Consider the following 25,413-nt stretch of genomic DNA (forward strand, 5'->3'; position numbering starts at 1 on the left):
ATTAACTGTTTTGCTAGAGAGCTGCTGTTAATACATATGGGGATGCCGAAAAGGGTGATAAACACTTTTTAATCATATTGTTAAAATATGATTGTTTCTTGTTGAAACTTGGAAAGATTTTAAATACAATTAGCCTACAATTATAAATCTTTTTAAATACCATAAACACAAGCCCTCATTTCTTGATTGCACCTAAATATATTTTTCTGCTAACGTAAGATTGCTTCTATAATATTCATAAGAGTGTCTAGGCACATTTCGCTGCTACTGACTGTGAAATGACGTGTGACAACTCAGTGTGACATGTGACAGCTCAGTGTGACATGTGACAGCTCAGTATGACATGTGACAGCTCAGTGTAACATGCGACAGCGGAGTGTGACATGTGACAGCTCAGTATGACAAGTAACAACGAGCGCGATTAGTTGTCATCTATTTATGCCAAATCAATTTTAAAAAATCAAACCGGAAATAGTTGGAAATCTAGTAACAGACTCTATTTATTGCCGGTGGTCTAAAATTTTTATTGATGCAACCTATGTGTTATTTATTGTGTTATTCTGACAGTTGCAGTTTCAGTCATGCAACATATGACATGGGACGTTGGATTGTACGGGAAGTGTTCATACCAACCTTGAGATTACTGGCCAACTTAGCACCTTCTGAGTCTTGGATGCAATGTGCTGGCCACAAAACTTGAGTGCGGGGAGGGGAGAGATCAAATGTTACCTCGTCATAAGTACAGCACTCATCAAATCTTTTCTACAAATACGCAAACAATCTCTGTACACATAAAAACACGAACGCGTGCAGCGTACACGGTGTGCAGTGGGAATAACAGAGAGCCCAACTGGGTGGCTTGCTCATTTTGTTAGAAACCGTGTGAAGTGATATGGCAGGGCAAGTGCTCAGTGCAGCGGTAGGAAATGATACCTCTACTAGTGATGTGAGTCTTGTGACATCATAAGCCGCAATTTCCTCATAACCATTGCATGACACAACTTGAAACGGTAATAATCCACTGCTTGAAATCATTACTAATCGTAGTTGTCAATATTTGCATAAACCTGTCATATTCACATTCTCAACTAGAGACAAAGCTTTTCATGCTGACGTACTCATAATGTCGGCATATACAACTATACCAGTGAGAACACTCGCTAATTGTCCGCAGTAGCAGACCCATTATGGCTTACCATTCCTTGTCCGATTCACTTACCAATTCATCTTGTCCAGATACAGACAGGCAAAACATGAAAGCATAACACTCTGCCTATCAAGGAAAAACCTGTCAGGATCACACTCTACCTTTCAAAGAGAAACCTGTCAGGATCACACTCTACCTATCAAAGAGAAACTTGTCAAGATCACACTCTACCTATCAAAGAGTAACTTTTCAGGATCACACTCTACCTTTCAAAGAGAAACCTGTCAGGATCACACTCTACCTATCAAAGAAAAACTTATCGGTATCAGACTCTACCTATCAAAGAGAAACTTGTCAGGATCACACTCTACCTATCAAAGAGACACATGTCAGGATCACACTCTACCTATCAAGGAGAAACCTGTCAGGATCACACTCTACCTATCAAAGAGAAACCTGTCAGGATCACACTCTACCTATCAAAGAGAAACCTGTCAGGATCACACTCTACCTATCAAAGAGAAACCTGTCAGGATCACACTCTACCTATCAAAGAGAAACTTGTCAGGATCACACTCTACCTATCAAAGAAAAACTTGTCAGGATCACACTCTACCTATCAAAGAGAAACTTGTCAGGATCACACTCTACCTATCAAGGAAAAACCTGTCAGGATCACACTCTACCTATCAAAGAGAAACCTGTCAGGATCACACTACCTTTCAAAAAAAACTTGTCAGGATCACACTCTACCTATCAAAGAGACACATGTCAGGATCACACTCTACCTATCAAGGAGAAACCTGTCAGGATCACACTCTACCTATCAAAGAGAAACCTGTCAGGATCACACTCTACCTATCAAAGAGAAACCTGTCAGGATCACACTACCTTTCCAAGAGAAACTTGTCAGGATCACACTCTACCTACCAAAGAGACACATGTCAGGATCACACTCTACCTATCAAGGAGAAACCTGTCAGGATCACACTCTACCTATCAAAGAGAAACCTGTCAGGATCACACTCTACCTATCAAAGAGAAACCTGTCAGGATCACACTACCTTTCCAAGAGAAACCTGTCAGGATCACACTCTACCTTTCAAAAAAAAACTTGTCAGGATCACACTCTACCTATCAAAGAAAAACATGTCAAGATCACACTCTACCTATCAAAGAGAAACCTGTCAGGATCACACTCTACCTATCAAAGAGAAACCTGTCAGGATCACACTCTACCTTTCAAAGAGAAACTTGTCAGGATCACACTCTACCTATCAAGGAGAAACCTGTCAGGATCACACTACCTATCAAGGAGAAACCTGTCAGGATCACACTCTACCTATCAAAGAGAAACCTGTCAGGATCACACTCTACCTATCAAAGAAAAACTTGTCAATATCACACTCTACCTATCAAAGAGAAACCTCATACTGTTGGCAAGTTTTATCTGCAAAGCAAATCAGTTAAAGATGTGGTTGCGTGAAATTTGAGTTGATTTTAAAAGAAAGTATTTTTCTTTGTCTATTAGTTGATATGTTGTTTATTGTGTTAGGCAATCTCACTGTCAAGATATTTGAAGAATAAAATCGAAAAAATTTGATCGCGGTAGAAACGCTCAGGCCAAAAAAACATGTCCAGACTTGCCCAAAATGATATAACGCGTGATACAACCTGTCTCCATCTTTCGTATTCACATCGGCTATTGCGATAAGAGTCAAGTCCTACGCGGCTCTACCGGCATATATTTTATCTTGCATTTGCTCGTGTTGGCTAAAATAAAATTTTAAATCCAGCTACAGATACATTATTACCAAAGTCTCAAATGCCTCAAACAAAGAAAATTAAAAACTTGTCATATTAGTTTCTTTTAAATGCTGTGTAAAAATCTTAGTACCGACTACCAATTCTACTTGTCTACGTTAATTATGTTTGAGCAAACTATGTAGAATAAGGTCTTTGTATTGGCACAGTTCCGCCGCTACTCACACTAATGATATACAGCCCCCCAAAAGTTCAGACCACATGATGCCCGTCGTCTATCCTGGAGGGAGAGGGGGGAGGGCTGTATATCATCCCCCACACCGAAAACTAGTTTCTTACTAAGTAAAATAAGCAAGCCGTGTCTTTGAAAAGAATATGTGGCAAAACCAACTACATCCCTAAAAGTCAAGTACATTGTATAGTCAACTGTCAACGTTATTGAGTCATTATTGGTTTTAATGTGTAAAAAAATTTCACTGGTCACATTTGATTAGTTGATTCAAGTACTAAACAAATGGTCGGACTATGCCAAAGTGCCTGTCTATTGCACTTCATAAATCCATCTATCAGATAAGATTTCAGCACAGGTGTCAACGGGGCTATGATGTATTCGATGATCTGCAAATCATGTTTTGCATTATCTTCAACAACGTTATTTTATTATACAATTTTTAAAAGCAAAAAATTTTCATCTCAGCATAAAGCTTTTATTAAAAATATCCATCCAAGTCATGGCCACTCACATAGTTTCAGCTCATACAATAAAACAAATTCATCTACTGCAGCAAACTCAAACAAAACATCATGGTTTATGCAGCACACATTCAAGTCTCTCTTTCCCATTTATGGCAGTTTCCACATTGACAAAGCTGCTTCGGGTGGTGGGACCGCATAAACATCCTGTAATCAATAAAACCAATGCAATAAATATATGTCATTCATAGATATTTCATGCCAATGACTCGAAGCTTTGGCTCTGGAAGTTAAAGATGGGCATTGATCAATCGATTTTCTTCCCTTTCTACAAGTGAGAAGTGAACATCTAAAGTCAAATCATAAATCTAATTTACTAACTAAAACTGCGAAAGAAAATTTGAAGCAAATATAGCTAAGTGAAACAATAAAAAATTATAAAACGATGATCGGTGATAGCAAAAAGTTATAATTTTATTAATTAGTACATGTATTAATGAGTACTAAAATTATTACCTTTAGTATATTCATCAATCTAAGTTATTGTATTGCTAGATGCTATGGATTAAAAAGAAGCCGTCAAGAACTCACCATGCATACGTATCTTGCACGCACGCACAGGTAATTACATTATAACTTCAAACAGGGAAATATAACCTGAATGTAAACTCAACAGTATATCTATTGGAGACCCAAAGTAAAAGATAAATTTACCTCCATTCTCCTATCTTCCTCTATAGCACTTTAACCACCTGATGCTCACAAAACTCGGGAGTCACCTTCGCAGTAACTTTATAGTAATTTGTACAATTCTGTTGCTCGTCAATAAAACGTGTCGATCGAGTAATTCATTTAAGTAACAATGTTAATTAATTTAGTAAATATCGATGTCAATGCGATTTAATAATAGAGTAAAATCCCTAAACTTGAGATCACAGACAAAGCGTTTTACGAGTGATAACGTCTATTACGACCTATATAAAAACTTTGTGCTGATGATTTGCTAATGAAGCGATCTTATATTGATAGCTCGTGGACTCTTTTCAGATGTATCACTAGTTACGTCAGGAATGAAGCACCTGCTGGAATCTGAGCTTTTTAAAAGATGGCCTCATTCAAACTAGTGCTGCACGATAACACGATATAATTCGATATGACGATATATTTCAGTGGATGATTTTATATTTGGTCAGTTTTCAAGTCAATATGAATATCGAAGCCGACATTTTATTGAAATATCAGCTGATTTTATTTTGCGAAAATGGAGTTGTCTATTCTCTTTATTGTAACGAGGTGAAAACTCATGTTTTTCACCCGACATTAACCAATATCCTCTTATATCGTTTATGTTAACTCATTCGCACCCAGGCGCGAGTTAACTCGCCTATTTATAATGTTGCTAAGCATCCAACGGGAGTTAACTCGCGTCTGAAATCTACTGACTCCTTGCATCGTTACTTTCGAATTATCAAAAATAGTGTCTGATTAGTAAGAAAGAAAAATTTCTGGCCAATCAGAGAAACTGTAAATTATGCCTCGATGACGTCTCTGGCAAAAGTTATAACCAAATTAGTAAACCCATCTCAATATCTACCAAAACCGGAAATCATCATGCCGACTTGAAATTCTATCGTTCGCGATAATTTTTTTTCAACTCCAGAAATATGCAGATTCAAACGTGGTAAGACATTGAAAGACTGCATAAATTTAATTAAAACATTATTTTTAATGTTTCAAAGTTTTTATCAACTTTTAATTTTGCCAAATTGAATTGTTATGCTCAAATAAAAATGCAATCTTCAGGCTGCCAGCCGCAGTCAGACTAACGTTATCCTTCAGTTTCGATAGGATCATATTGATTCTTAGAGCTGTCTATGAATTCCGAAAAGTCAAAACAGAGTTGTTGAACATATTTTTATTATTTGAAACATTTTCATGACGTTTTATTTGAGTTATAAATATATAACATAACATATGTATAACATAACATAACATATGGCATATAGATTTGCTATGCTTTTGTTTGAAGGATGATACTCATGAGGAAAAGTTAGAGTTTCATGATTTTCATGTTCATGACTAACTGCATATGTATCAATAATACTCATAACTATGTATTGTGTGTAATAAATAAGTAATTTCAGTCAAACTTTGCATATTTTGCAACTTTTTGGTGCAAATCTAACTTTGTTTCAGCAAATGACAATTTTTTCAAAATTGGAGATTTCCTGAAACTACCTTCTTTGAGACACGAATTTACATAAAAGAGATATGAGTTGTCTATATTAATATAATATAATTTGAAAGAAGAGAATTGGCTGGTTCTTGTGAAATTTGAATGAGTAAATTATCTCAAGTCTGTCTCCTGTAGTAGAAATTTGAATTAAGGCAACTTCCTGAAAAAATTAGCGATATCTGGGGCTAACCGCCTAGAAATTAGTCGGGTGCGAATGAGTTAAAGCCTAACACTATATATCTAAAGAAGACAACTCCAATGTTCGATATATTTTGAGACCAAATAATCGAATGTACATGCAAAGATATCGTGCAGCACTAATTCAAACGCATATATCTCTGGACAGGGTTAATCTACAAAGACAAAAATGGCATCAAATTGTAGCTGATTTTTTAGCCTTTTATTGGTCTTAATTTCATTAAATCGACTTTTTCGACGCAATCACATCTTTAAAGCTTGGATGATGTAAAAACCTGCTTCACATATAATTCGTAGTTGTCCTCCCACAAGAGTCATGCTAATCAGGCACAGATTGCACTAAGGCTGGTTCACACTAGTGCTGGGACGATATCAAAAATTCGTTTCAGTACGATATGATGGCGTAGTCAACCGATATATCGAAAGATCGGTTATGTTATTCGGGGTTGTCTTACCTGTTAGAGACCGCTGCCATGGAGGAACAACTCCATAATGAATCTATGTACCGGTATAATTCTCTGAAGAATCGGATATCAATTAGAGTAGAATATCCTTCGTTTTTCGTGACGTCATTCTATCGTTGCCCGCCATCTTTATGGAGAACTTTTATCGTTAAAAACACGAAGCTTCTGCAATTAATTATTGCAAGCAATGCTTTTGTTTGCAAATTTTTTATTGTAGTATCAAAACAACATCAAAAAATACTACCGTATTAATCATGTAAACATCAACGATACTTACACAGTCAGATGGTACAGACCATATTATAATCATCAAATTATTAATAACAATTAATCCTGCCACAATCAATACTCATAAAAGATCTATTCTTCAAACCTGAACTCTTGTATATAGTATCAATCAATTTATTTTTGTAAAAGTTATCCCGCATTACTTATTTGAAGTCATTATCTCATGTAAATTTTCTTTTAATTTTTACACCAACAATCTCAAACTAAACATGAATTGTTCACTACCATCTTGCATTCAGGATACTTTCACAGGTTCCATTTATTTGATGAAATGCCTGAAAATAGAGGCTTTTTGTCATCAGCAAAATTAAATATTACTAACTAACATACTATTAATCAAGAGAATGATGATAGTTTTCTACAAAAATGGCGACTTTTTCGTGGACGAGTGCATTTGTAAACAAGGCGATGACGTCAAAAAACCGATCAGATATGTATTATTGTCGATATCTGATATTTCGATATGGGCAGAAAGCACTCGGTACGGTCGGTATCAGAAAGTGATATCGACGATATACCGAAATATCGTAATATCGTCCCAGCACTAGTTCACACTATACCGCCGTATCTCAGCTTTGATGCCACAATACTTTAGTGGTCGTTGATGATAACAATGTTCATACTATCACAAACCCATCCATGTTTGCACCAGCAAATGCTCCGTGATGTAGTGTTCTCATTTTTCAAAGAATATTTCGCGAAGAATCTTTTTGTCTTCGCGTGCTTGAATCAAACGCTAGTCCCGCAGCAACTATCATAAATGAAAATATATAAATTGTGCTATCCACCACTGGAAATTACTATCGTCAGAATGGTTCGCATTGTACAAGTTGTTGTCGATGCTCGGCGAAATGTTGGAAAAGTTTGACAGCAGCAAACTTTCCCAACGTATCCGTGTTGCTAGTGGCGATATAGTGTGAACCAGCTTTTAGCTGGTCATGAAAGACAACATTGAATTTACTGTAAGTAACCAGTTTTGAGGAGTGAAAAATTGAGAGATTACATAACTTGGTGAACATATGCTAGACACTCGATAACCGATCAGGATGAAACGATGAAACGATGGTGCTCGTAGAATCAGCTCAGGATGAACCGATGGTGCTGGTAGAATCAGCTCAGGATGAAACGATGAAACGATGGTGCTCGTAGAATCAGCTCAGGATGAAACGATGGTGCTCGTAGAATCAGCTCAGGATGAAACGATGGTGCTCGTAGAATCAGCTCAGGATGAAACGATGGTGCTCGTAGAATCAGCTCAGGATGAAACGATGGTGCTCGTAGAATCAGCTCAGGATGAAACGATGGTGCTCGTAGAATCAGCTCAGGATGAAACGATGGTGCTCGTAGAATCAGCTCAGGATGAAACGATGGTGCTCGTAGAATCAGCTCAGGATGAAACGATGGTGCTCGTAGAATCAGCTCAGAACAGTTACTTTGCATCACAAATAGTCACGTTTAGTAGCTGTCTCAAATTTTGTAATAGACTTTTTGCAGCAAAAAAGAGAAAATGTTATAGCATCTCCAAAACTGCTTGCCGAAACAAAATCTTAGGAAATATCGCTGTAATTTCCATCTCATCGCCAGAATTACTGCATATCTAGTTAGCAAGTTAGCAATACGGGAGCAAGACTAGGTGTAGCATCGGGGGACTCACCGTACAGCCTTTGTCAAGTGGATACATGTGAACATTATCGATGAATGAGATATGTGTGTCCGGATGCCAATCCATGGAATACACAACTAAATCAAACTCCCTTTCCTCGAGTAAACGGTTAATGACTGGTACAACCTCAGCGCCATCTTGCTGCGCTGGGCAGTGACGCAGAGCAAGGCTGCCGTCTATGAAGTCATTTTGTACATCGACAATGATAAGGGCTGTCACAGGATGCAGAATCTAGAAAGACAGGACGAGTTGCGCTATGTTACTCCCGGCACCCAGTTATGACATAATGAAAGTATAAAGTAGAAACTTCCATTCACTTGCGTAAATGATGGGACATTTGTGATGTCCCATCATTTACGTAAGTTGCACTTCATAGCTCCGGAACTACTATTTTGAAAGCAGTAAATGTTATATAATCTGAAAGCAAAGAAAATACTGCATCAATTAATTCAAAGAATCTTATAATGGGAGCAAATATGCATGCGTAGTGGCATCAAATACCTCTAAATGTCAAATTATTATTTATGGACATGACCATATATGACTGAAAACATACAGAATTTTACTGACCATATTATGTCATAATCTTCATCATAATTCAATGTTAAAACTCAAGATAACCACGCTATGTTTAAAGGGTATAAAAAATCCTCTAAAGCTGTTACAAATATTAGTGTGTGCGTTTTAAGTCCACCAATAGCCGAAAAACCCTTGTTTGACAAAACATCACCCATACAAGCGACAAAACATCAGCCATGCAAGGGACAAAACATTAGCCATGCAAGAGACAAAACATCAGCCATGCAAGGGACAAAACATTAGCCATGCAAGAGACAAAACATCAGCCATGCAAGGAACAAAACATTAGCCATGCAAGGGACAAAAAATCACCCATGCAAGAGACAAAACATCACCTATGCAAGGGACAAAGCATCACCCATGCAAGGGACAAAACATCACCCATGCAAGGGACAAAACATCACCTATGCAAGGGACAAAACATCAGCCATGCAAGAGACAAAACATCACCCATGCAAGAGACCGTATGTCACCCATGCAAGAGACAAAATTGCGAATCATCAAATTGCGAAAATCAAATAATAAGAGTGGAGGATGCTGATGGTTTCTTTACGATGCTCATACTAATATCTCTCCGGCAAGTTATGTTAACACTGCTATATTGTTTTATACTGAAATAGCGCATACATGCGTTATACAGTATTAGTATTTGCAATGCACCTGCATCTAGCCTGTGAGTAAACAGGCACTTTTAGTACACTTATATTTCATGCATCTGGTAGGCCTCATAAGAGTAGCTAGCCTCAGGCCAGGCGTGCAGTGAGATTATGAAGCGTAATAGCTAGAAGCTTCTGTTGGATAGAGGTTGAGCTATACTTAGCTGTCGCCACATCAAACGGATCTGAGTAGAAATACCCAAGAACCTTGTAACCATCGTAGCTGTTTGTAAAGATAACAACTACATGTAGATAGGAGAGTAATTCCTATGAATAATTACTCTCAGAGGTGCGAGGGAGGTGCGAGGGAGGTGCGCAGTAACTGACAACTGATAAGCTGAGCAGTTGCTCAACTCTAAGTATGCAAAATAAATGGAAACTTCTCAAGTTTAAATGATTAAAGATGAACTTACACAGAGATTTAGTAGATTTTATGAGAAAGTGTCGGTATTTTCTATCATTTACGATTGTTTTTGATGTTTGAGGTGATCTGACTGCCAGGATGTTTCTGTTGCGTTATTGTATTAACCGGCTATAGATGTGAATTCCGGTGGAAGGGCACTCTGGGACCTTTTGCCGTAATAAACGTTGTGAATTCTAATCCACCATTAACCTAACTGTCTCTGCCTGTATAAACTAACATGGTGGCCAGTACAAATTGTTACATTTGTAAATCAATGCTTTGGGAATTTTTTTATGTCAGTTTTGTCCCAGGAGTCAAATTTGTGTAGATTTTGCTTTTTTGTGCATTAGTTAGATTTTGCATTTTCTAGCGTTATGGCAGGCGGCACAAAATTTAGCCCACCGCAAGAATTTAACTTTGAACCGGAAAAATGGTCAGAATGGTTTTCGAGATGGACTAGACATCAAGCTATTACTAAACTCTCAGAAGAAGAGAATCAAGAACTGCAGATTAGCAGCTTCTTGTACTGCATGGGTAGTAAGAGTGGGAGTATCTTTGCAAGCTTGAGCCTGACTGATGCAGAGCAAAGTTTATAACACTGCTACTACAGCATTTACAAACTATTTTTCTCCACGCAGATATATTATTTATGAACGATCAAAATTCTTTCGTAGGGATCAACAAGCAGGGGAAACTGTGGAACAGTATGTCCGAGCATTGAATGACATTGCTGATCGTTGTGATTTTGCTAGTCGATCCGAGCGGATACGTGACCGAATGGTAGTAGGCATAACGGATGTGGTCTGCAGCTGGGAGATGCAGAAAATGGATGTAGATAAGTTGACTGAAGAAGTTGTCATCAACTTGGCTCGTAAATCTGAGCAGGTTGAAATCCACATTAAAGAACTTGCCAGTTCTCATCCTACTCCAACTGCGGATGTATAAAATTCGGTCGATGCCATACACCAACCTTCCCGCCGTCGACGTTCCAAATTTGGTGGAAACCGAAGCCCTACTGCTGCTACCGAAACAGATACTCGTGATAAACCGTGTTCGAAATGTGGGTGTCTTATTCATAACAAAGCCACCTGCCCCGCCAAAAAACGCCAAATGTAATACGTGTGAGTGTTGGACACTTCAGTAAAATGTGCAGGTCTGCTTCAACTAACCCTACCCACTCTAAACCACAAGTCAATGAGGTAACTGCCAACATAAACAGCATATTTTTGGGGGAGGTAATATCTACTACTCATAATGAATCTCTGGACTCCAGCGTGTTGTTCAAATCAGTTGTGGTAACAAAAACAATTTCAAATGATAGAAAAATACTGAAACTTTCTGATAAATTCTGCTAAATGTTTGTGCAAGTTCACCTTTAAGGTTGACTTGCAATAAAGTTCACATTACTGTTATTTGGTATCATAAGATTCACCATGTCTTACTCTGCTGTGTTGTAGGTATAGAATATGCGGTAATGTGATTACAAGCTCTTAAAAGCTCAAAAACGAACAGTTAATCGCAGCCATCATGAGAACGTCGTAGATTGGAATCCCTTTCCAAAATGGCTCAAATAGGACGTAGCTGAACAGAATGGCTTTCGTTTGCACTTTCATGCAACCTCATTCAACGAAATATTTTCACAAATATACTTCACGCATTCAATAAAACCATGTTTATTGTTCTTACACGTCTGTTTTATCTATATTGTAATGCCGTCACTTTGAGCACTGACATCTCAAAACCTACTGTGAAAATCCGTTTAATTTTTTAACCTCAACTCGGAGTGCTACCATCCCCTGATAAACATGACGAGCCTGTTCGTCACCTGTGTTAGTCGAAAAATGCTGCAGAAATTGTTCGCGCTATTTGGCAGGAAGTATGGGTCACGTGATCAGATTACGGCTAGATGATTAGACCAAGCCGAAAAAAAATGTAACGTAGCGAGCATCTATATTTGAGACAGGCTTTTCGGTAGAACCCGAAGTGTTTGTCATAAACTAGTGCTACGAGAATGTTTATATTGAGCTTTAATTGGCCGTACCATATATATTGCTCACTATTGGTATATGGTGAACTTTTTGATACCAAATAACTGTAATACGAAATTTGTTGCAAGTAAACCTTCAAGTTAAACCGTGTTGAAGCATTAAGCCTCGCCTACAGTGCTATTAGCAACCGTATAGCAGCAATTATAAGCCGGTTTCTTGCACTTCATAGTGAATGCTCAAGCAATAACTGTAATGGTCATGTGATGGCTCAAGTTCTGTCATGGAGCATGGCTCCCGTGAGATCTTCCGCGCGCTGATGATATCTCAAGCAATAACTGTAATGGTCATGTTATGGCTCAAGTTCTGTCATGGTAGCATAAATTCTGCTGATATTGTATGCTTTTATTTTGCACTTTCATTTTTTAGTTTTATGATTCATAAAAACATATTGTTACTATTTACATATTGTTACTATTGGTAGCTTGTATTGCTAGTAGCCATATTTACTAAATTGCCATGTCTGGACATTTTCAGCTTAGACTTTCTGTCCTAAAAATATTCTCTCAACATGATCCATTTTTGAAATTTGATAATACTAAGTGTATTAGAGCAATTCTGATCCGTCCTCGCTAGCGTGGTGTTTTCCACGGCTGCATTCCGTCCTCGCTAGCGTGGTGTTTTCCACGGCTACATTTTACAGATCTGCTAATGAATCGATTCTCCATCAGAAAACCTCTTCTCAAGGAGAATGAATTGCCTTGTCATCGCCTTGTTCACTTACAGTTTAATAGTGGCTCATGCCATGCAAGACATCCCAGTTGAGCCTAGTTCCCATTGGTCACTGCTAATATCCTGAAAGCTTACAATATAGATAGAAATGTTTGTTTGACCGGGCCAAATATTTCTCTACATTATACATCCTTTAAGGTTGAAGAGTGACCAATGCGTACCCAAGTGTTGACAGACACAGACAGTGTTGTGCGTACATATAGCATTGTAGAAATGTTTGTAAGACATTAAGATGCTTGAAGAATTTTAGCAATAGAGAGACACGACCAACCTTGTCAAAGCAGTGCGTCCATGCATGTTGAAACTCTGTACGGTCAATCACCCCATCCTGTTAATAAAAAGAAACAGACCTGTGATTTAATTGGCAAGCGACTGATGCTACAATGAATAATGCTACATTGATTAGTGCTACATTGATTAGTGCTACATTGATTAGTGCTACATTGATTAGTGCTACATTGATTAGTGCTACATTGAGTAATGGTACATACAGGAGTGACAAAAGCATTGGTAAACTTGGCCTCTTGCATCGTACGCTTAACAATAAAACCTACTTTTTACTTAATTACTACTTAATATATTTTACATATAATTTGCATTATATATATTATATATATTTAACTTTTATACCATTTTAAATAATGACATTGTTTTAAAGTACAGTGTAATTACCTGAAATATTTAGTGTTAATTTATGGGCTTTTGAACAAATTAAACAAAAATGTATTCTCATAAGAATATTTGACACAACATCTCATATGGGATATAATGTTTGTTTGCTTTATTTCATCAATAATATATGAATATATACAAAAGAAATGAGAACTAGACAAAGAGCATCCAGAGAAGGCGATGATGAGGCCATGGCGCGATAGCAAAAGCTAATATTTAGCACGGACCAAGGTGGCAGATTAATTAAGCATTATAGTTTTTAAAAAAATTATCCCAATAGCCATGCCCTTAAACTCTTCTTAAAACCTAACGTGTTTTGTATACTGCGAATAGAAATAGGCAGAGTGTTCCATAAAACAGCTTCTTGATAAATTGTTCTTTGGTGACCAGCAGCGGGAGATGATTTAGGTAAAGGTAAGTTGAATTTAGAATTTCGAGTGAAATAGTGCTGTGAGGGATGAGAATATGTTGAGTAAAAATATATATGAGCTCTAAGCAAAGTCCAAAATTTAAACAACTGACTAACATTCAAAATGTTGCATTTTTTAAATAAATCCCGAGTCGAGAAATAAAAAGGTTTCTTGTTAATAATGCGAACTACTCTTTTTTGATAAATAATTTTTCAAGATAAATTAATGGAGCATTCCCCAGGCTTCAATACAATAGGAAATTTTTGAATTGATCAATGAGTTATAAAGTAAAATTAGAATATTTCGTGGTAAATGAAAAGATAATCGGTACAATAGGCCACTAAGTAGATGTAATTGTTTTAATAAGCTTTCTGTATGTAATTTCCAGTTTAAATTGTTGTCAATAGTTATTCCAAAAAATTTAACACTGTCTGTTTTCTTAATTGTATCACCATTTAAAAAAAGAGAATTTTCGTTTAATTTAAAATTGTTTTGATGGTTCTTTAAAATAATATAAATTGTCTTCTTAATGTTAATAATTAAATTGTTTTGTTGACACCATCTTGTAAATTTTATCAAAGTAATGTTTATAAGGTTAATGTCATCATTTAAGTTTTTGATTTGAAGAATAAGCTAGTATCATCAGCATGCAATATAGGCGTTAAGAATTTTAGGTTAGAGGATAAGTCGTTAATATATACTAGAAATTCCACTGTCATACAGCCCACAACCAAAGTAATAATGGAAAAAAGAAAGGGTACTGTTGGTTGTTGAAAAAATAGTTCTCAGCAGGAATTGACAGAGTATAATGTAAACGAGACTGAGACCTGTAGACTGTAAAGCTGTAAACCTAAACTACTGTACGTAATTTAAATAGCAGCAATAATGAAATATGTTTATTATATCTCTGAAATGCAATATTAAAAGTAAAATATATTGTAATATACAGTTTGAAAGTTGGTTGTGTTGAATGCAGAACGGTTTTGACAACGATATGTAACAGAAATAAATATTAATAAAATAAATATTTAACTATCTCAAACTTATGTTTTACAATAATAAAACAAATATTAATTCAAGCTGTAGACCTAACCTACTGTACGTAATTTAACTAACAACAACGATGCCAACAATAAAAAAATATGTTTATTATATCTCTGAAGTGCAATATTAAAAGTTAAACGGCAAGCTGATGTGTAATATACAGTTTGAAAGTTGGTTGTGTTGTGAATGTAGAATGGTTTTGACAGCGATATGTAACAGAAAGCAAGCGTTGGCATTTACGCGACTGGAAGTTTTATGCAAACTGGAGTGAAATAAAGAAATATTCTTGTCATAAAAGGGCGTTGTAGTAACGCCCTACCTTGTAGATAAGATGTAAAGAAATCTGGCTGATGTTCTAGATAATTTGAAAAAACTTTGGTAATCGAACAAAAACGTAGGCTGATAAACTGTGTACCACATTTTCATACCTGTAAATCGGTCTATGCCTCAAACAGTACACAAACCTTCTTGGCAATTAAACAATGCCATAGTCTAGTGAAATGAGCATGTTTTTCTCGTGTTGAATTGCGCACTGCTAAATAGTTCTACTATCTGTAGCACGGCTTTATTGGCGTTTCGTAGGTCGGTCGAAACTATTAATAAACCAAGCTGTTCAAGCGTTTTGTGGCGATTTTTGGCAGAATTAATCTGTCTATTTATGTATAATCTGATCAGATGGGTTAGTTTTAGGAATTTGCGGTAACCTTTCAAAGACTTGGTAACATATTTAAATAGGTTTATATGCGTTTTGTATCATTATTAAACTTAAACGACTTTACTGAAAAATATTTAAATTTGTTGATAGGATTTCGTAACAAGGGTTTGGTGACGGCCATTAACGGATAATTTTTCGGGAGTTGTGTGCACATGTGCATTTATCATAAATCTCCCAATCAATCGCTTCGTTCTTGCTTGGTCGTGGGATTAAAAATAGCGTTGGACCTAAAATTGAACCCTGTGGTACTCCATAAATTATATTGCTACAATTTGAATAAGTCGAATTTATCAATGTAGTTTTGGAGCGATCTGTCAAATAACTCTTTATTCATGTAATGCAATTTTTGCCAAAACCCAACAATTTCATCTTGGTCAGTAAAATGTTATGATCAATAGTATCGCAAGCTTTACTAAAATCAATGAAAATCCCAAGTACAGTATATCCTTGATTAAAAGCTTCAAGAGCTTGATTTTTGAAATTTACGACTGCATCTGTTGTACCTAATTTTTTTTCGAAAGCCATATTGATAGGTTGTAAGCAATTCATGTGTCTCTAAGTAGTTTAAAATCTGCTGGTTTATCAATTTCTCTAAAACTTTACTAAAGACTGGAAGAATTGAAATTGGTCTAAAATTTTCACATTTGTCGTGAGAACCAGTTTTGAAAAGAGGTAAAACTTTGGCATTTTTCATTAAAATTGTAACAGTGTTTGTCTTGATAGATTCGTTAATAAAATTGCATAGTGTATCTGTTATTTGTCAATCAGTTATATGTATAGGGTATATGTATAGGATATAATATGTATAGGATATATGTATAGGATATAATATGTATAGGGTATATGTATAGGATATAATGTGTATAGGGTATATGTATGGGATATAATATGTATAGGGTATATATATAAGATATAATGTGTATATGATATATGTATGGAATATAATATGTATAGGGTATATGTATGGGATATAATGTGTATAGGGTATATGTATAGGATATAATATGTATAGGGTATACGTATGGGATATAATATGTATAGGGTATATGTATAGGATATAATATGTATAGGGTATATGTATAGGATATAATATGTATAGGGTATATGTATGGGATATAATATGTATAGGGTATATGCATGGGATATAATATGTATAGGGTATATGTATGGGATATAATATGTATAGGGCATATGTATGGGATATAATATGTATAGGGTATATGTATGGGATATAATATGTATAGGGTATATGTATGGGATATAATATGTATAGGGTATATGTATGGGATATAATATGTATAGGGTATATGTATGGGATCTAATATGTATAGGGTATATGTATGGGATATAATATGTATAGGGTATATGTATAGGATATAATATGTATAGGGTAGATGTATGTACATGTATGTGTTTGCCTCTACAAAGGACATTTTGAAACTTAGCCTAAGATGCTCATGAACGGTCATACTTTGTAGGCTAACCAATTACTTGCTGTACGACACACGCATTCGGTAAATGCCAAAAACGGTTAGCTGTGAATTATTCTACATTCCATGAATCAATTACTGTCTGTCAATCATTGATATCTACATGTAAACAATGATATAAAACCCCCACATGATACAATAAAACCCCCACGAGATAGGCGCCGGCTATCATATGGGCGGGGTTTCATGATCGAGCTCTGTTGAGTTGAATCCGAACATACGCCAGAACAAAAAAATATGCTGAATGAAGCCCCTAGTAAATTTGCAAATATTATGAACAATAGTGGTTATTTTACTGATCTGTTGGTTTCATTTTGTTGTCAAATAAATATAGTTGCCCAATATTGTCACTGTTATGATCAGTCAGTTGCCATTCACAAGCATTCGCGATATTAATAGTCGCCATTGTGAAATGGGCCAAATTAGGATTTATATTCAGATTTTGAGTAGGAAAACTACACTGCACAGCTTTGCCTGCTGTCCCATCTTATTGGCCATGTCAAACAATGTGACAACGATGAAAGACTGTCATTTTATATTAGGTGTCACAAAATATTAATCAAAAACTAGGGAACAAAGGACGTTGTTCGAGTGATTTCGGGTAAATTATATTTAACTTTAGGCATATATTACGACTCCTGCTAATCTCAAAATTGGTAAAAATAGGTAATTTGAAATGTTTTATTGTCAATGGGTTCATTTTCTTGGTTAGGTATTACCCCTACACCGCAGAAATTCAAGGTTTGCTGATTCATGTTTTGTTATTCGCGATGGACGCATATCTGCAATAAAAACCTATACCCAAAAACCTATACCCAAAAACCTAACAAGGCGACGCGATCGCCCCGGGAGAACTGTTAGCCCCGAAACCCAGGCTAGCACAATCCCAACAGAGCTCGATGATTAAACCCCGTCCATACGGTAGCGTCGCCTACCTGTGAGGGTTTTTATATCATTGATGTACAGAACAACTGCAAATTTACGAGTAGATAACTCCGAGTTGATTGGTAGACATGAGCCCCAATGATTGCTCATCGCGTACACCCCTCCCGCAACAATGTATGTTTGTCAGGCAGACTCCGGAAGCCCTGGACATTGAGAATCTTTGCAGACCCTCTAAATCACCCATTGTATTGGGACGGTTATTCCGAACTAGGCAGAGTGAAAAACTGGGAGCCATTTCAAGCCAACGCCATTGCACAAAATGAATAGAAATAAGTACTTTTGATAGAAAAAGCAAATTGCCAAGGAATGGCTATAAATGGTGCACTGGCAGCAAGAAACAGCGGATGCCATGTGACCCCACGTGCCCTCATGCGCAGTTGGGACACTAGAAACATAGGACTTACTTTTCATAACTCAAGATGACATGAAATATATAATAAGACATTTGAATACAAAACTATATTGATTTCAAATTAGCAAGCGTATGAATCTGCTCTTTTATAGGCTCTCAGAGTGTTTCACTTGGCTAACAGATGACAGATAGAGCGTAGCTAGCACGCTATAGGCAGGCTGGTTCATGACCAACTCAATTGGACCGATGGGAGTTTCTATTGTATGACTTGATGATACACAGTTAATGAAACAACCATGATGATATGATCAACCAAAGATACAGCTACTGAAAGTGTAACAGAATGGTACTGGGTTTATGATGTGGAGCTTCAATGTAAGACACATACATGCACATGTAGTTCATTGCTAAAACCTACAAACTAGAAGATCAGCAGAAATATAGTAATATATTATATAGAAATATAGTAATATATTATATAGAAATATAATAATATATTGTATAGAAATATAGTAATATATTATATAGTAATATATTATATAGAGATATAATAATATATTGTATAGAAATATAGTAATATATTATATAGTAATATATTATATAGAAATATAGTAATGTATTATACAGAAATATATTAATATATTATATAGAAACATAGTATTATATAGAAATATAGTAATATATTATATAGAAATATATTATATTACAATTATAGTACACTGCTGATATTGACATAGCTCATGTAATATACACTGTTGATATTGACATAGCTCATGTAATATACACTGCTGATACTGACATAGCTCATGTAATATACACTGCTGATATTGACATAGCTCATGTAATATACACTGCTGATATTGACATAGCTCATGTAATATACACTGCTGATATTGACATAGCTCATGTAATATACACTGCTGATATTGACATAGCTCATGTAATATACACTGCTGATATTGACATAGCTCATGTAATATACACTGCTGATATTGACATAGCTCATGTAATATACACTGCTGATATTGACATAGCTCATGTAATATACACTGCTGATACTGACATAGCTCATGTAATATACACTGCTGATATTGACATAGCTCATGTAATATACACTGCTGATATTGACATAGCTCATGTAATATACACTGCTGATATTGACATAGCTCATGTAATATACACTGCTGATATTGACATAGCTCATGTAATATACACTGCTGATATTGACATAGCTCATGTAATATACACTGCTGATATTGACATAGCTCATGTAATATACACTGCTGATATTGACATAGCTCATGTAATATACACTGCTGATATTGACATAGCTCATGTAATATACACTGCTGATATTGACATAGCTCATGTAATATACACTGCTGATATTGACATAGCTCATGTAATATACACTGCTGATATTGACATAGCTCATGTAATATACACTGCTGATATTGACATAGCTCATGTAATATACACTGCTGATATTGACATAGCTCATGTAATATACACTACTGATATTGACATAGCTCATGTAATATACACTGCTACATGTATATACTACACAATAACGAAATATTTGCATAACAAATATGCAATGAGAAACAAAGAAACAAAATATGATGATAAAGAATACCATCATAAGACAGCTTCTGCCTACTGGCTAAATCTATTACAGTCTCTCATTCGCCAAAACATAAAATATGGAGCTAATTGAAAAGGGTATATCTTGCAATACATCACAGTGCAATACAAGTGCAATACATCACAGTGCAATACAAGTGCAATACATCACAGTGCAATACAAGTGCAATACATCACAGTGCAATACAAGTGCAATACATCACAGTACAATATAAGTGCAATACATCACAGTGCACTACAAGTGCAATACATCACAGTGCAATACAAGTGCAATACATCACAGTGCAATACAAGTGCAAAACATCACAGTGCAACAAGTGCAATACATCACAGAGTGCAACATGATTTTACATGTAGCCAGATTCTGCTTTCAAGCAGAATCTGGCTACATGTAAAATCATGCTTTCAAGCAGTAGCTATTGATAAGGAATGGTGACACTAGCAAAGCTACTAGCAAAGCTACTCGCAAAATAGATCTGGCACCGCTGTATCGTTCCTTTAGCATCGGCTGCGCAAAATAGGTCTGGCACTGCTGTATCGTTCCTTTAGCGTCGGCTGCACAAAATAGATCTGGCACTGCAGTATCGTTCCTTTAGCGTCGGCTGCACAAAATAGATCTGGCACCGCAGTATCGTTCCTTTAGCGTCGGCTGCACAAAATAGATCTGGCACTGCTGTATCGTTCCTTTAGCGTCGGCTGCACAAAATAGATCTGGCACCGCTGTATCGTTCCTTTAGCGTCGGCTGCACAAAATAGATCTGGCACTGCTGTATCGCTCCTTTAGCGTCGGCTGCACAAAATAGATCTGGCACTGCTGTATCATTCCTTTAGCGTCGGCTGCACAAAATAGATCTGGCACCGCTGTATCGTTCCTTTAGCGTCGGCTGCGCAAAAACTAGCCGCTAACAGCGAGCTACTTAAGCATACCAGATAACCAATACAAATGTTTGCTGACCATTCATGAATAACAAAGGCAGTCACTCGGTTCAAAACTATATAGCTCAACAACAGAGCTGTCTGTATGTCTCAACAACAGAGCTGTCTGTATGGCTCAACAACAGAGCTGTCTGTATGGCTCAGCAACAGAGCTGTCTGTATGGCTCAACAACAGCTGTCTGTATGGCTCAACAACAGAGCTGTCTGTATGGCTCAACAACAGAGCTGTCTGTATGTCTCAACAACAGAGCTGTCTGTATGTCTCAACAACAGAGCTGTATGTATGGCTCAACAACAGAGCTGTCTGTATTGCTCAACAACAGAGCTGTCTGTATGGCTCAACAACAGAGCTGTCTGTATGGCTCAACAACAGAGCTGTCTGTATGTCTCAACAACAGAGCTGTCTGTATGGCTCAACAACAGAGCTGTCTGTATCGCATGACATCAAAACACCAACTCATGGTAATATAGTAGGTAAAATGATGACATCACAACATCAACTCATGGTAATATAGTAGGTAATATGATGACATCACAACATAAACTCGTGGTAATATAGTAGGTGATATGATGACATAACAACACCAACTCGTGGTAATATAGTAGGTAATATGATGACATAACAGCACCAACTCGTGGTAATACAGTAAGTAATATGATGACATCACAACATCAACTCATGGTAATATAGCAGGTGATATGATGACACCACAACATCAACTCATGGTAATATAGCAGGTGATATGATGACATCACAACACCAACTCGTGGTAATATAGTAGGTAATATGATGACATCACAACATCAACTCGTGGTAATATAGTAAGTAATATGATGACATCACAACATCAACTCATGGTAATATAGTAGGTGATATGATGACATCACAACATCAACTCATGGTAATATAGTAGATAATATGATGACATCACAACATCAACTCATGGTAATATAGTAGGTAATATGATGACATCACAACATCAACTCGTGGTAGTATAGTAAGTAATATGATGACATCACAACATCAACTCATGGTAATATAGTAGGTGATATGATGACATCACAACATCAACTCATGGTAATATAGTAGATAATATGATGACATCACAACATCAACTCATGGTAATATAGTAAGTAATATGATGACATCACAACATCAACTCATGGTAATATAGTAGGTAATATGATGACATCACAACATCAACTCATGGTAATATAGTAGGTAATATGATGACATCACAACATCAACTCATGGTAATATAGTAGGTAATATGATGACATCACAACATCAACTCATGGTAATATAGTAGGTAATATGATGACATCACAACATCAACTCAAGGTCCATATGTGACCATTCCAACTAATAACTTGCTAATCACTAATTTAAAGATCTTGGGAGGCATTAGTCACTAATAAATATTAAGCTAGTTTGGTAAATGACATAGAGCTATTCTTAGGGTTAATGTTGGGAGTTGTGGGTCGGTATGCTATTGCCTGCATTCTAACCCAATGTGACGCCATTATTTGTACAATATTTTTAGCTACCGAAAATTCGAGCGAATGTAAACTGGAATGTAGTCATCGACAAAATTGTATCATGCATTCAGAAGTAGTTGCACAGACCATTTGGATTTTCCCATGCAGAGTGGCGCAGTGCATTTTGACACGAACTAGATGGCCAGGTAATTTCGGAACAGTTTTTGGCATTTGAGCAGGCTCAGTGGCTCCAAGCTCTTTACGCCCTTTCTAACAGAAAGGGGGGAGAGTACGCTTCATGTCCCTTTCTCACAAAAAGGGTCACGAAGCTAGAGAAGCTGTAAGACTCACATTGTTCAAGTCGAGGAGTAACATGAAGCTCTTAAGCTTTTCCTCTGAGGTCATGTCTATAGGACCTAACTGGAATATATGTTGCAGCAGGTTGGAGAACTCCTCAAAGTCTAACACTCCATCCCTGTAGAGATCAAAGGTATATATAGCACTGTAGAGATCAAAGGTATATATAGCACTGTGGAGATCAAGTGTATATAGCACTGTAGAGATCAAGGGTATACAGCACTGTGGAGATCAAGGGGATATAGCACTGTGGAGATCAAGGATATATAGCACTGTGGAGATCAAGGATATATAGCACTGTGGAGATCAAGGATATATAGCACTGTGGAGATCAAGGATATATAGCACTGTGAAGATCAAGGATATATAGCGCTGTGGAGATCAAGGGTATACAGCACTGGAGAGATCAAGGGTATACAGCACTATAGAGATCAAGGGTATATGGCACTGTTGATATCAAAGGTATATAGCACTTTAGAGATCAAGGATATATAGCACTGTGGAGATCAAGGGGATATAGCGCTGTAGAGATCAAGGGTATATAGCACTGTGGAGATCAAGGATATATAGCGCTGTGAAGATCAAGGGGACATAGCACTGTTGAGATCAAGGTTATATATATAGCACTTTAGAGATCAAGGGTATTTAGCACTGTGGAGATTAGGGTAGTAGGCCTAAGACAGCACTCACAGCTTCACAAGTGACTTCACCAGCGACAGAGAGCCTTAGCCAAGTATAAACAGGCAGACTGTTAGCTGAGTTTCCCTTGGGACACTTTGAAATTTAAAACGGAATAACTTGCCGCAGATGCAGTCCACGGTACGAGCAAGCCTATTGTTAAATGCAATAGCAATTATTCCGCTGTTTTTTTCATCACGCATCTTGACATAAACACTAGGTTGATTGTAAACTACTCCTGATCAGCTGTTGAGATGTGTTGTAATCACAGGTTGGTGCAGGACAATATAGGCCTTCACCGGGTTCTCTTCACCGGGTTCTCAGTGAGCCATTGATCTTGCGCAGATGATGCAGTCATGTGGTGGTTGGTTGATTTTCACAATAAAATTGTGTGCGCAGAATTAGTTAACACTTCGAAGCCTTATCTTATATGTACCTTATCTTTGAAGCCTTATATATGTATATACTGTATATATATATATACATAAAAAGTGCTGGAAGCGCTCTGCTTTTAGTGAACTGCAACCTTCTTCTTCATCAGTATATATATATACATGTACATATATACAGTCAAACATGGATAACGCGCCCTCGGATAGCTCGAACACATGATTAACTCGAATGGATTTGTATAAATTGCTTCAGATAACTTGACCTCAACTTCGTTAACTGGAAGAGTTTTTTGCCCAACGGCTACCGAGTCCGTTGTTATCGCTTTAGAATATCACTTTATTCCAAGCCATAGAGATAAACCTTAACTTTTAGTAGTTCATAGGCATCGTTATTACCATCATCCGCAAAATATTTTTGTCAACAACTTTTCTAAAGGTTTGGTAAAATTTGATTTTTACCAAACATCCGCTTAACGATGGTCCTTCGAAGGCAAAGAAAAGCGAGGTAACTTTCGCGTAAACTTCAAGAAAAGTCGGCAAAATTTATCTTGGTTAAAACGCTCAAAAGAAAAAGATGTATTTCTTCTGAGCATTTCAACAGCAATCAAGTTTTGCCAATTTTAATCTGAAAACGTCCTAGCAGTCACATCACATAAAACAACAAACAAATCTCAAGCGATAGAAAAATCTCTAGACTTTCTGATAAAATTTTTTCAAACTTTTCATTAGAAGCATTTAATCTGAAACAGCCATTTATGCTTTAGATTTATATTATAAAATGTAGTTTGTATATGTACATGTATTTACTAATAAATACATGGATCTGTGACAGTGCTCTGATAACTTGAATGCTCTGATAACTCGAACACTTTCACTCGGTCCCGTGAAGTTTGAGTTATCCATGTTTGACTGGATATACATACATATCGATATACAGTATATATTTCTCAAAGTATGTTTGTCTGTGGATCTGTCATTCCGGTTATAGCTATAGCGCACGCTGATTATTTTTATTATGCCCCTGTTAAGAAATATTTTTTGTAAGGTTAATTACTATATGTGGGGTCAAGGCCAATTCATCTCATGCGGAACATATCGTCTCCGGATTATTAAAAACTATATTATATAAAAACTTTATCGTAGAAAATTATATCGAAAGAGCCTCTACATTCCCTCACCATTCAATCAGACAAAGACAGTCCGATATTTCATTTTTACATTTGTACCAATATCAAGAAGTACCAGTATTGTCGTATTCAAAGCTTTGATTGATAGCTTCTGGTGGCACAGTAACCTTTTTTATACACATACACTTCTATGCTAGAATTGTTATTATTAATTCTACATATTCAGGATTTTTATTTTATTTTCTCAGTTCGTATTAACTGTATCATCACCGAATCATCTTTTATTATAATCGTAGCAAAACAG

At 36.5% G+C, this 25,413-nt stretch overlaps 1 protein-coding gene across 1 annotated transcript in view; it reads right to left on the minus strand.

Moving 5' to 3' along the window:
• LOC137405797 (uncharacterized) overlaps positions 1–25,413 on the minus strand; it is a 41,112-nt gene that overhangs the window by 5,802 nt on the left and 9,897 nt on the right. The window contains exons 3-6 of the mRNA XM_068092205.1: positions 22,907–23,030; positions 13,140–13,196; positions 8,445–8,684; positions 634–762 (exon numbers count right to left, since the gene is read on the minus strand). Of these exons, the coding sequence (XP_067948306.1) occupies positions 634–762; positions 8,445–8,684; positions 13,140–13,196; positions 22,907–23,030 (550 nt within the window). The remainder of the gene's footprint in view (positions 1–633; positions 763–8,444; positions 8,685–13,139; positions 13,197–22,906; positions 23,031–25,413) is intronic.

This window comes from Watersipora subatra, chromosome 10, assembly GCF_963576615.1.
Source record: "Watersipora subatra chromosome 10, tzWatSuba1.1, whole genome shotgun sequence".
In the NCBI taxonomy this organism is placed as follows: domain Eukaryota; kingdom Metazoa; phylum Bryozoa; class Gymnolaemata; order Cheilostomatida; family Watersiporidae; genus Watersipora; species Watersipora subatra.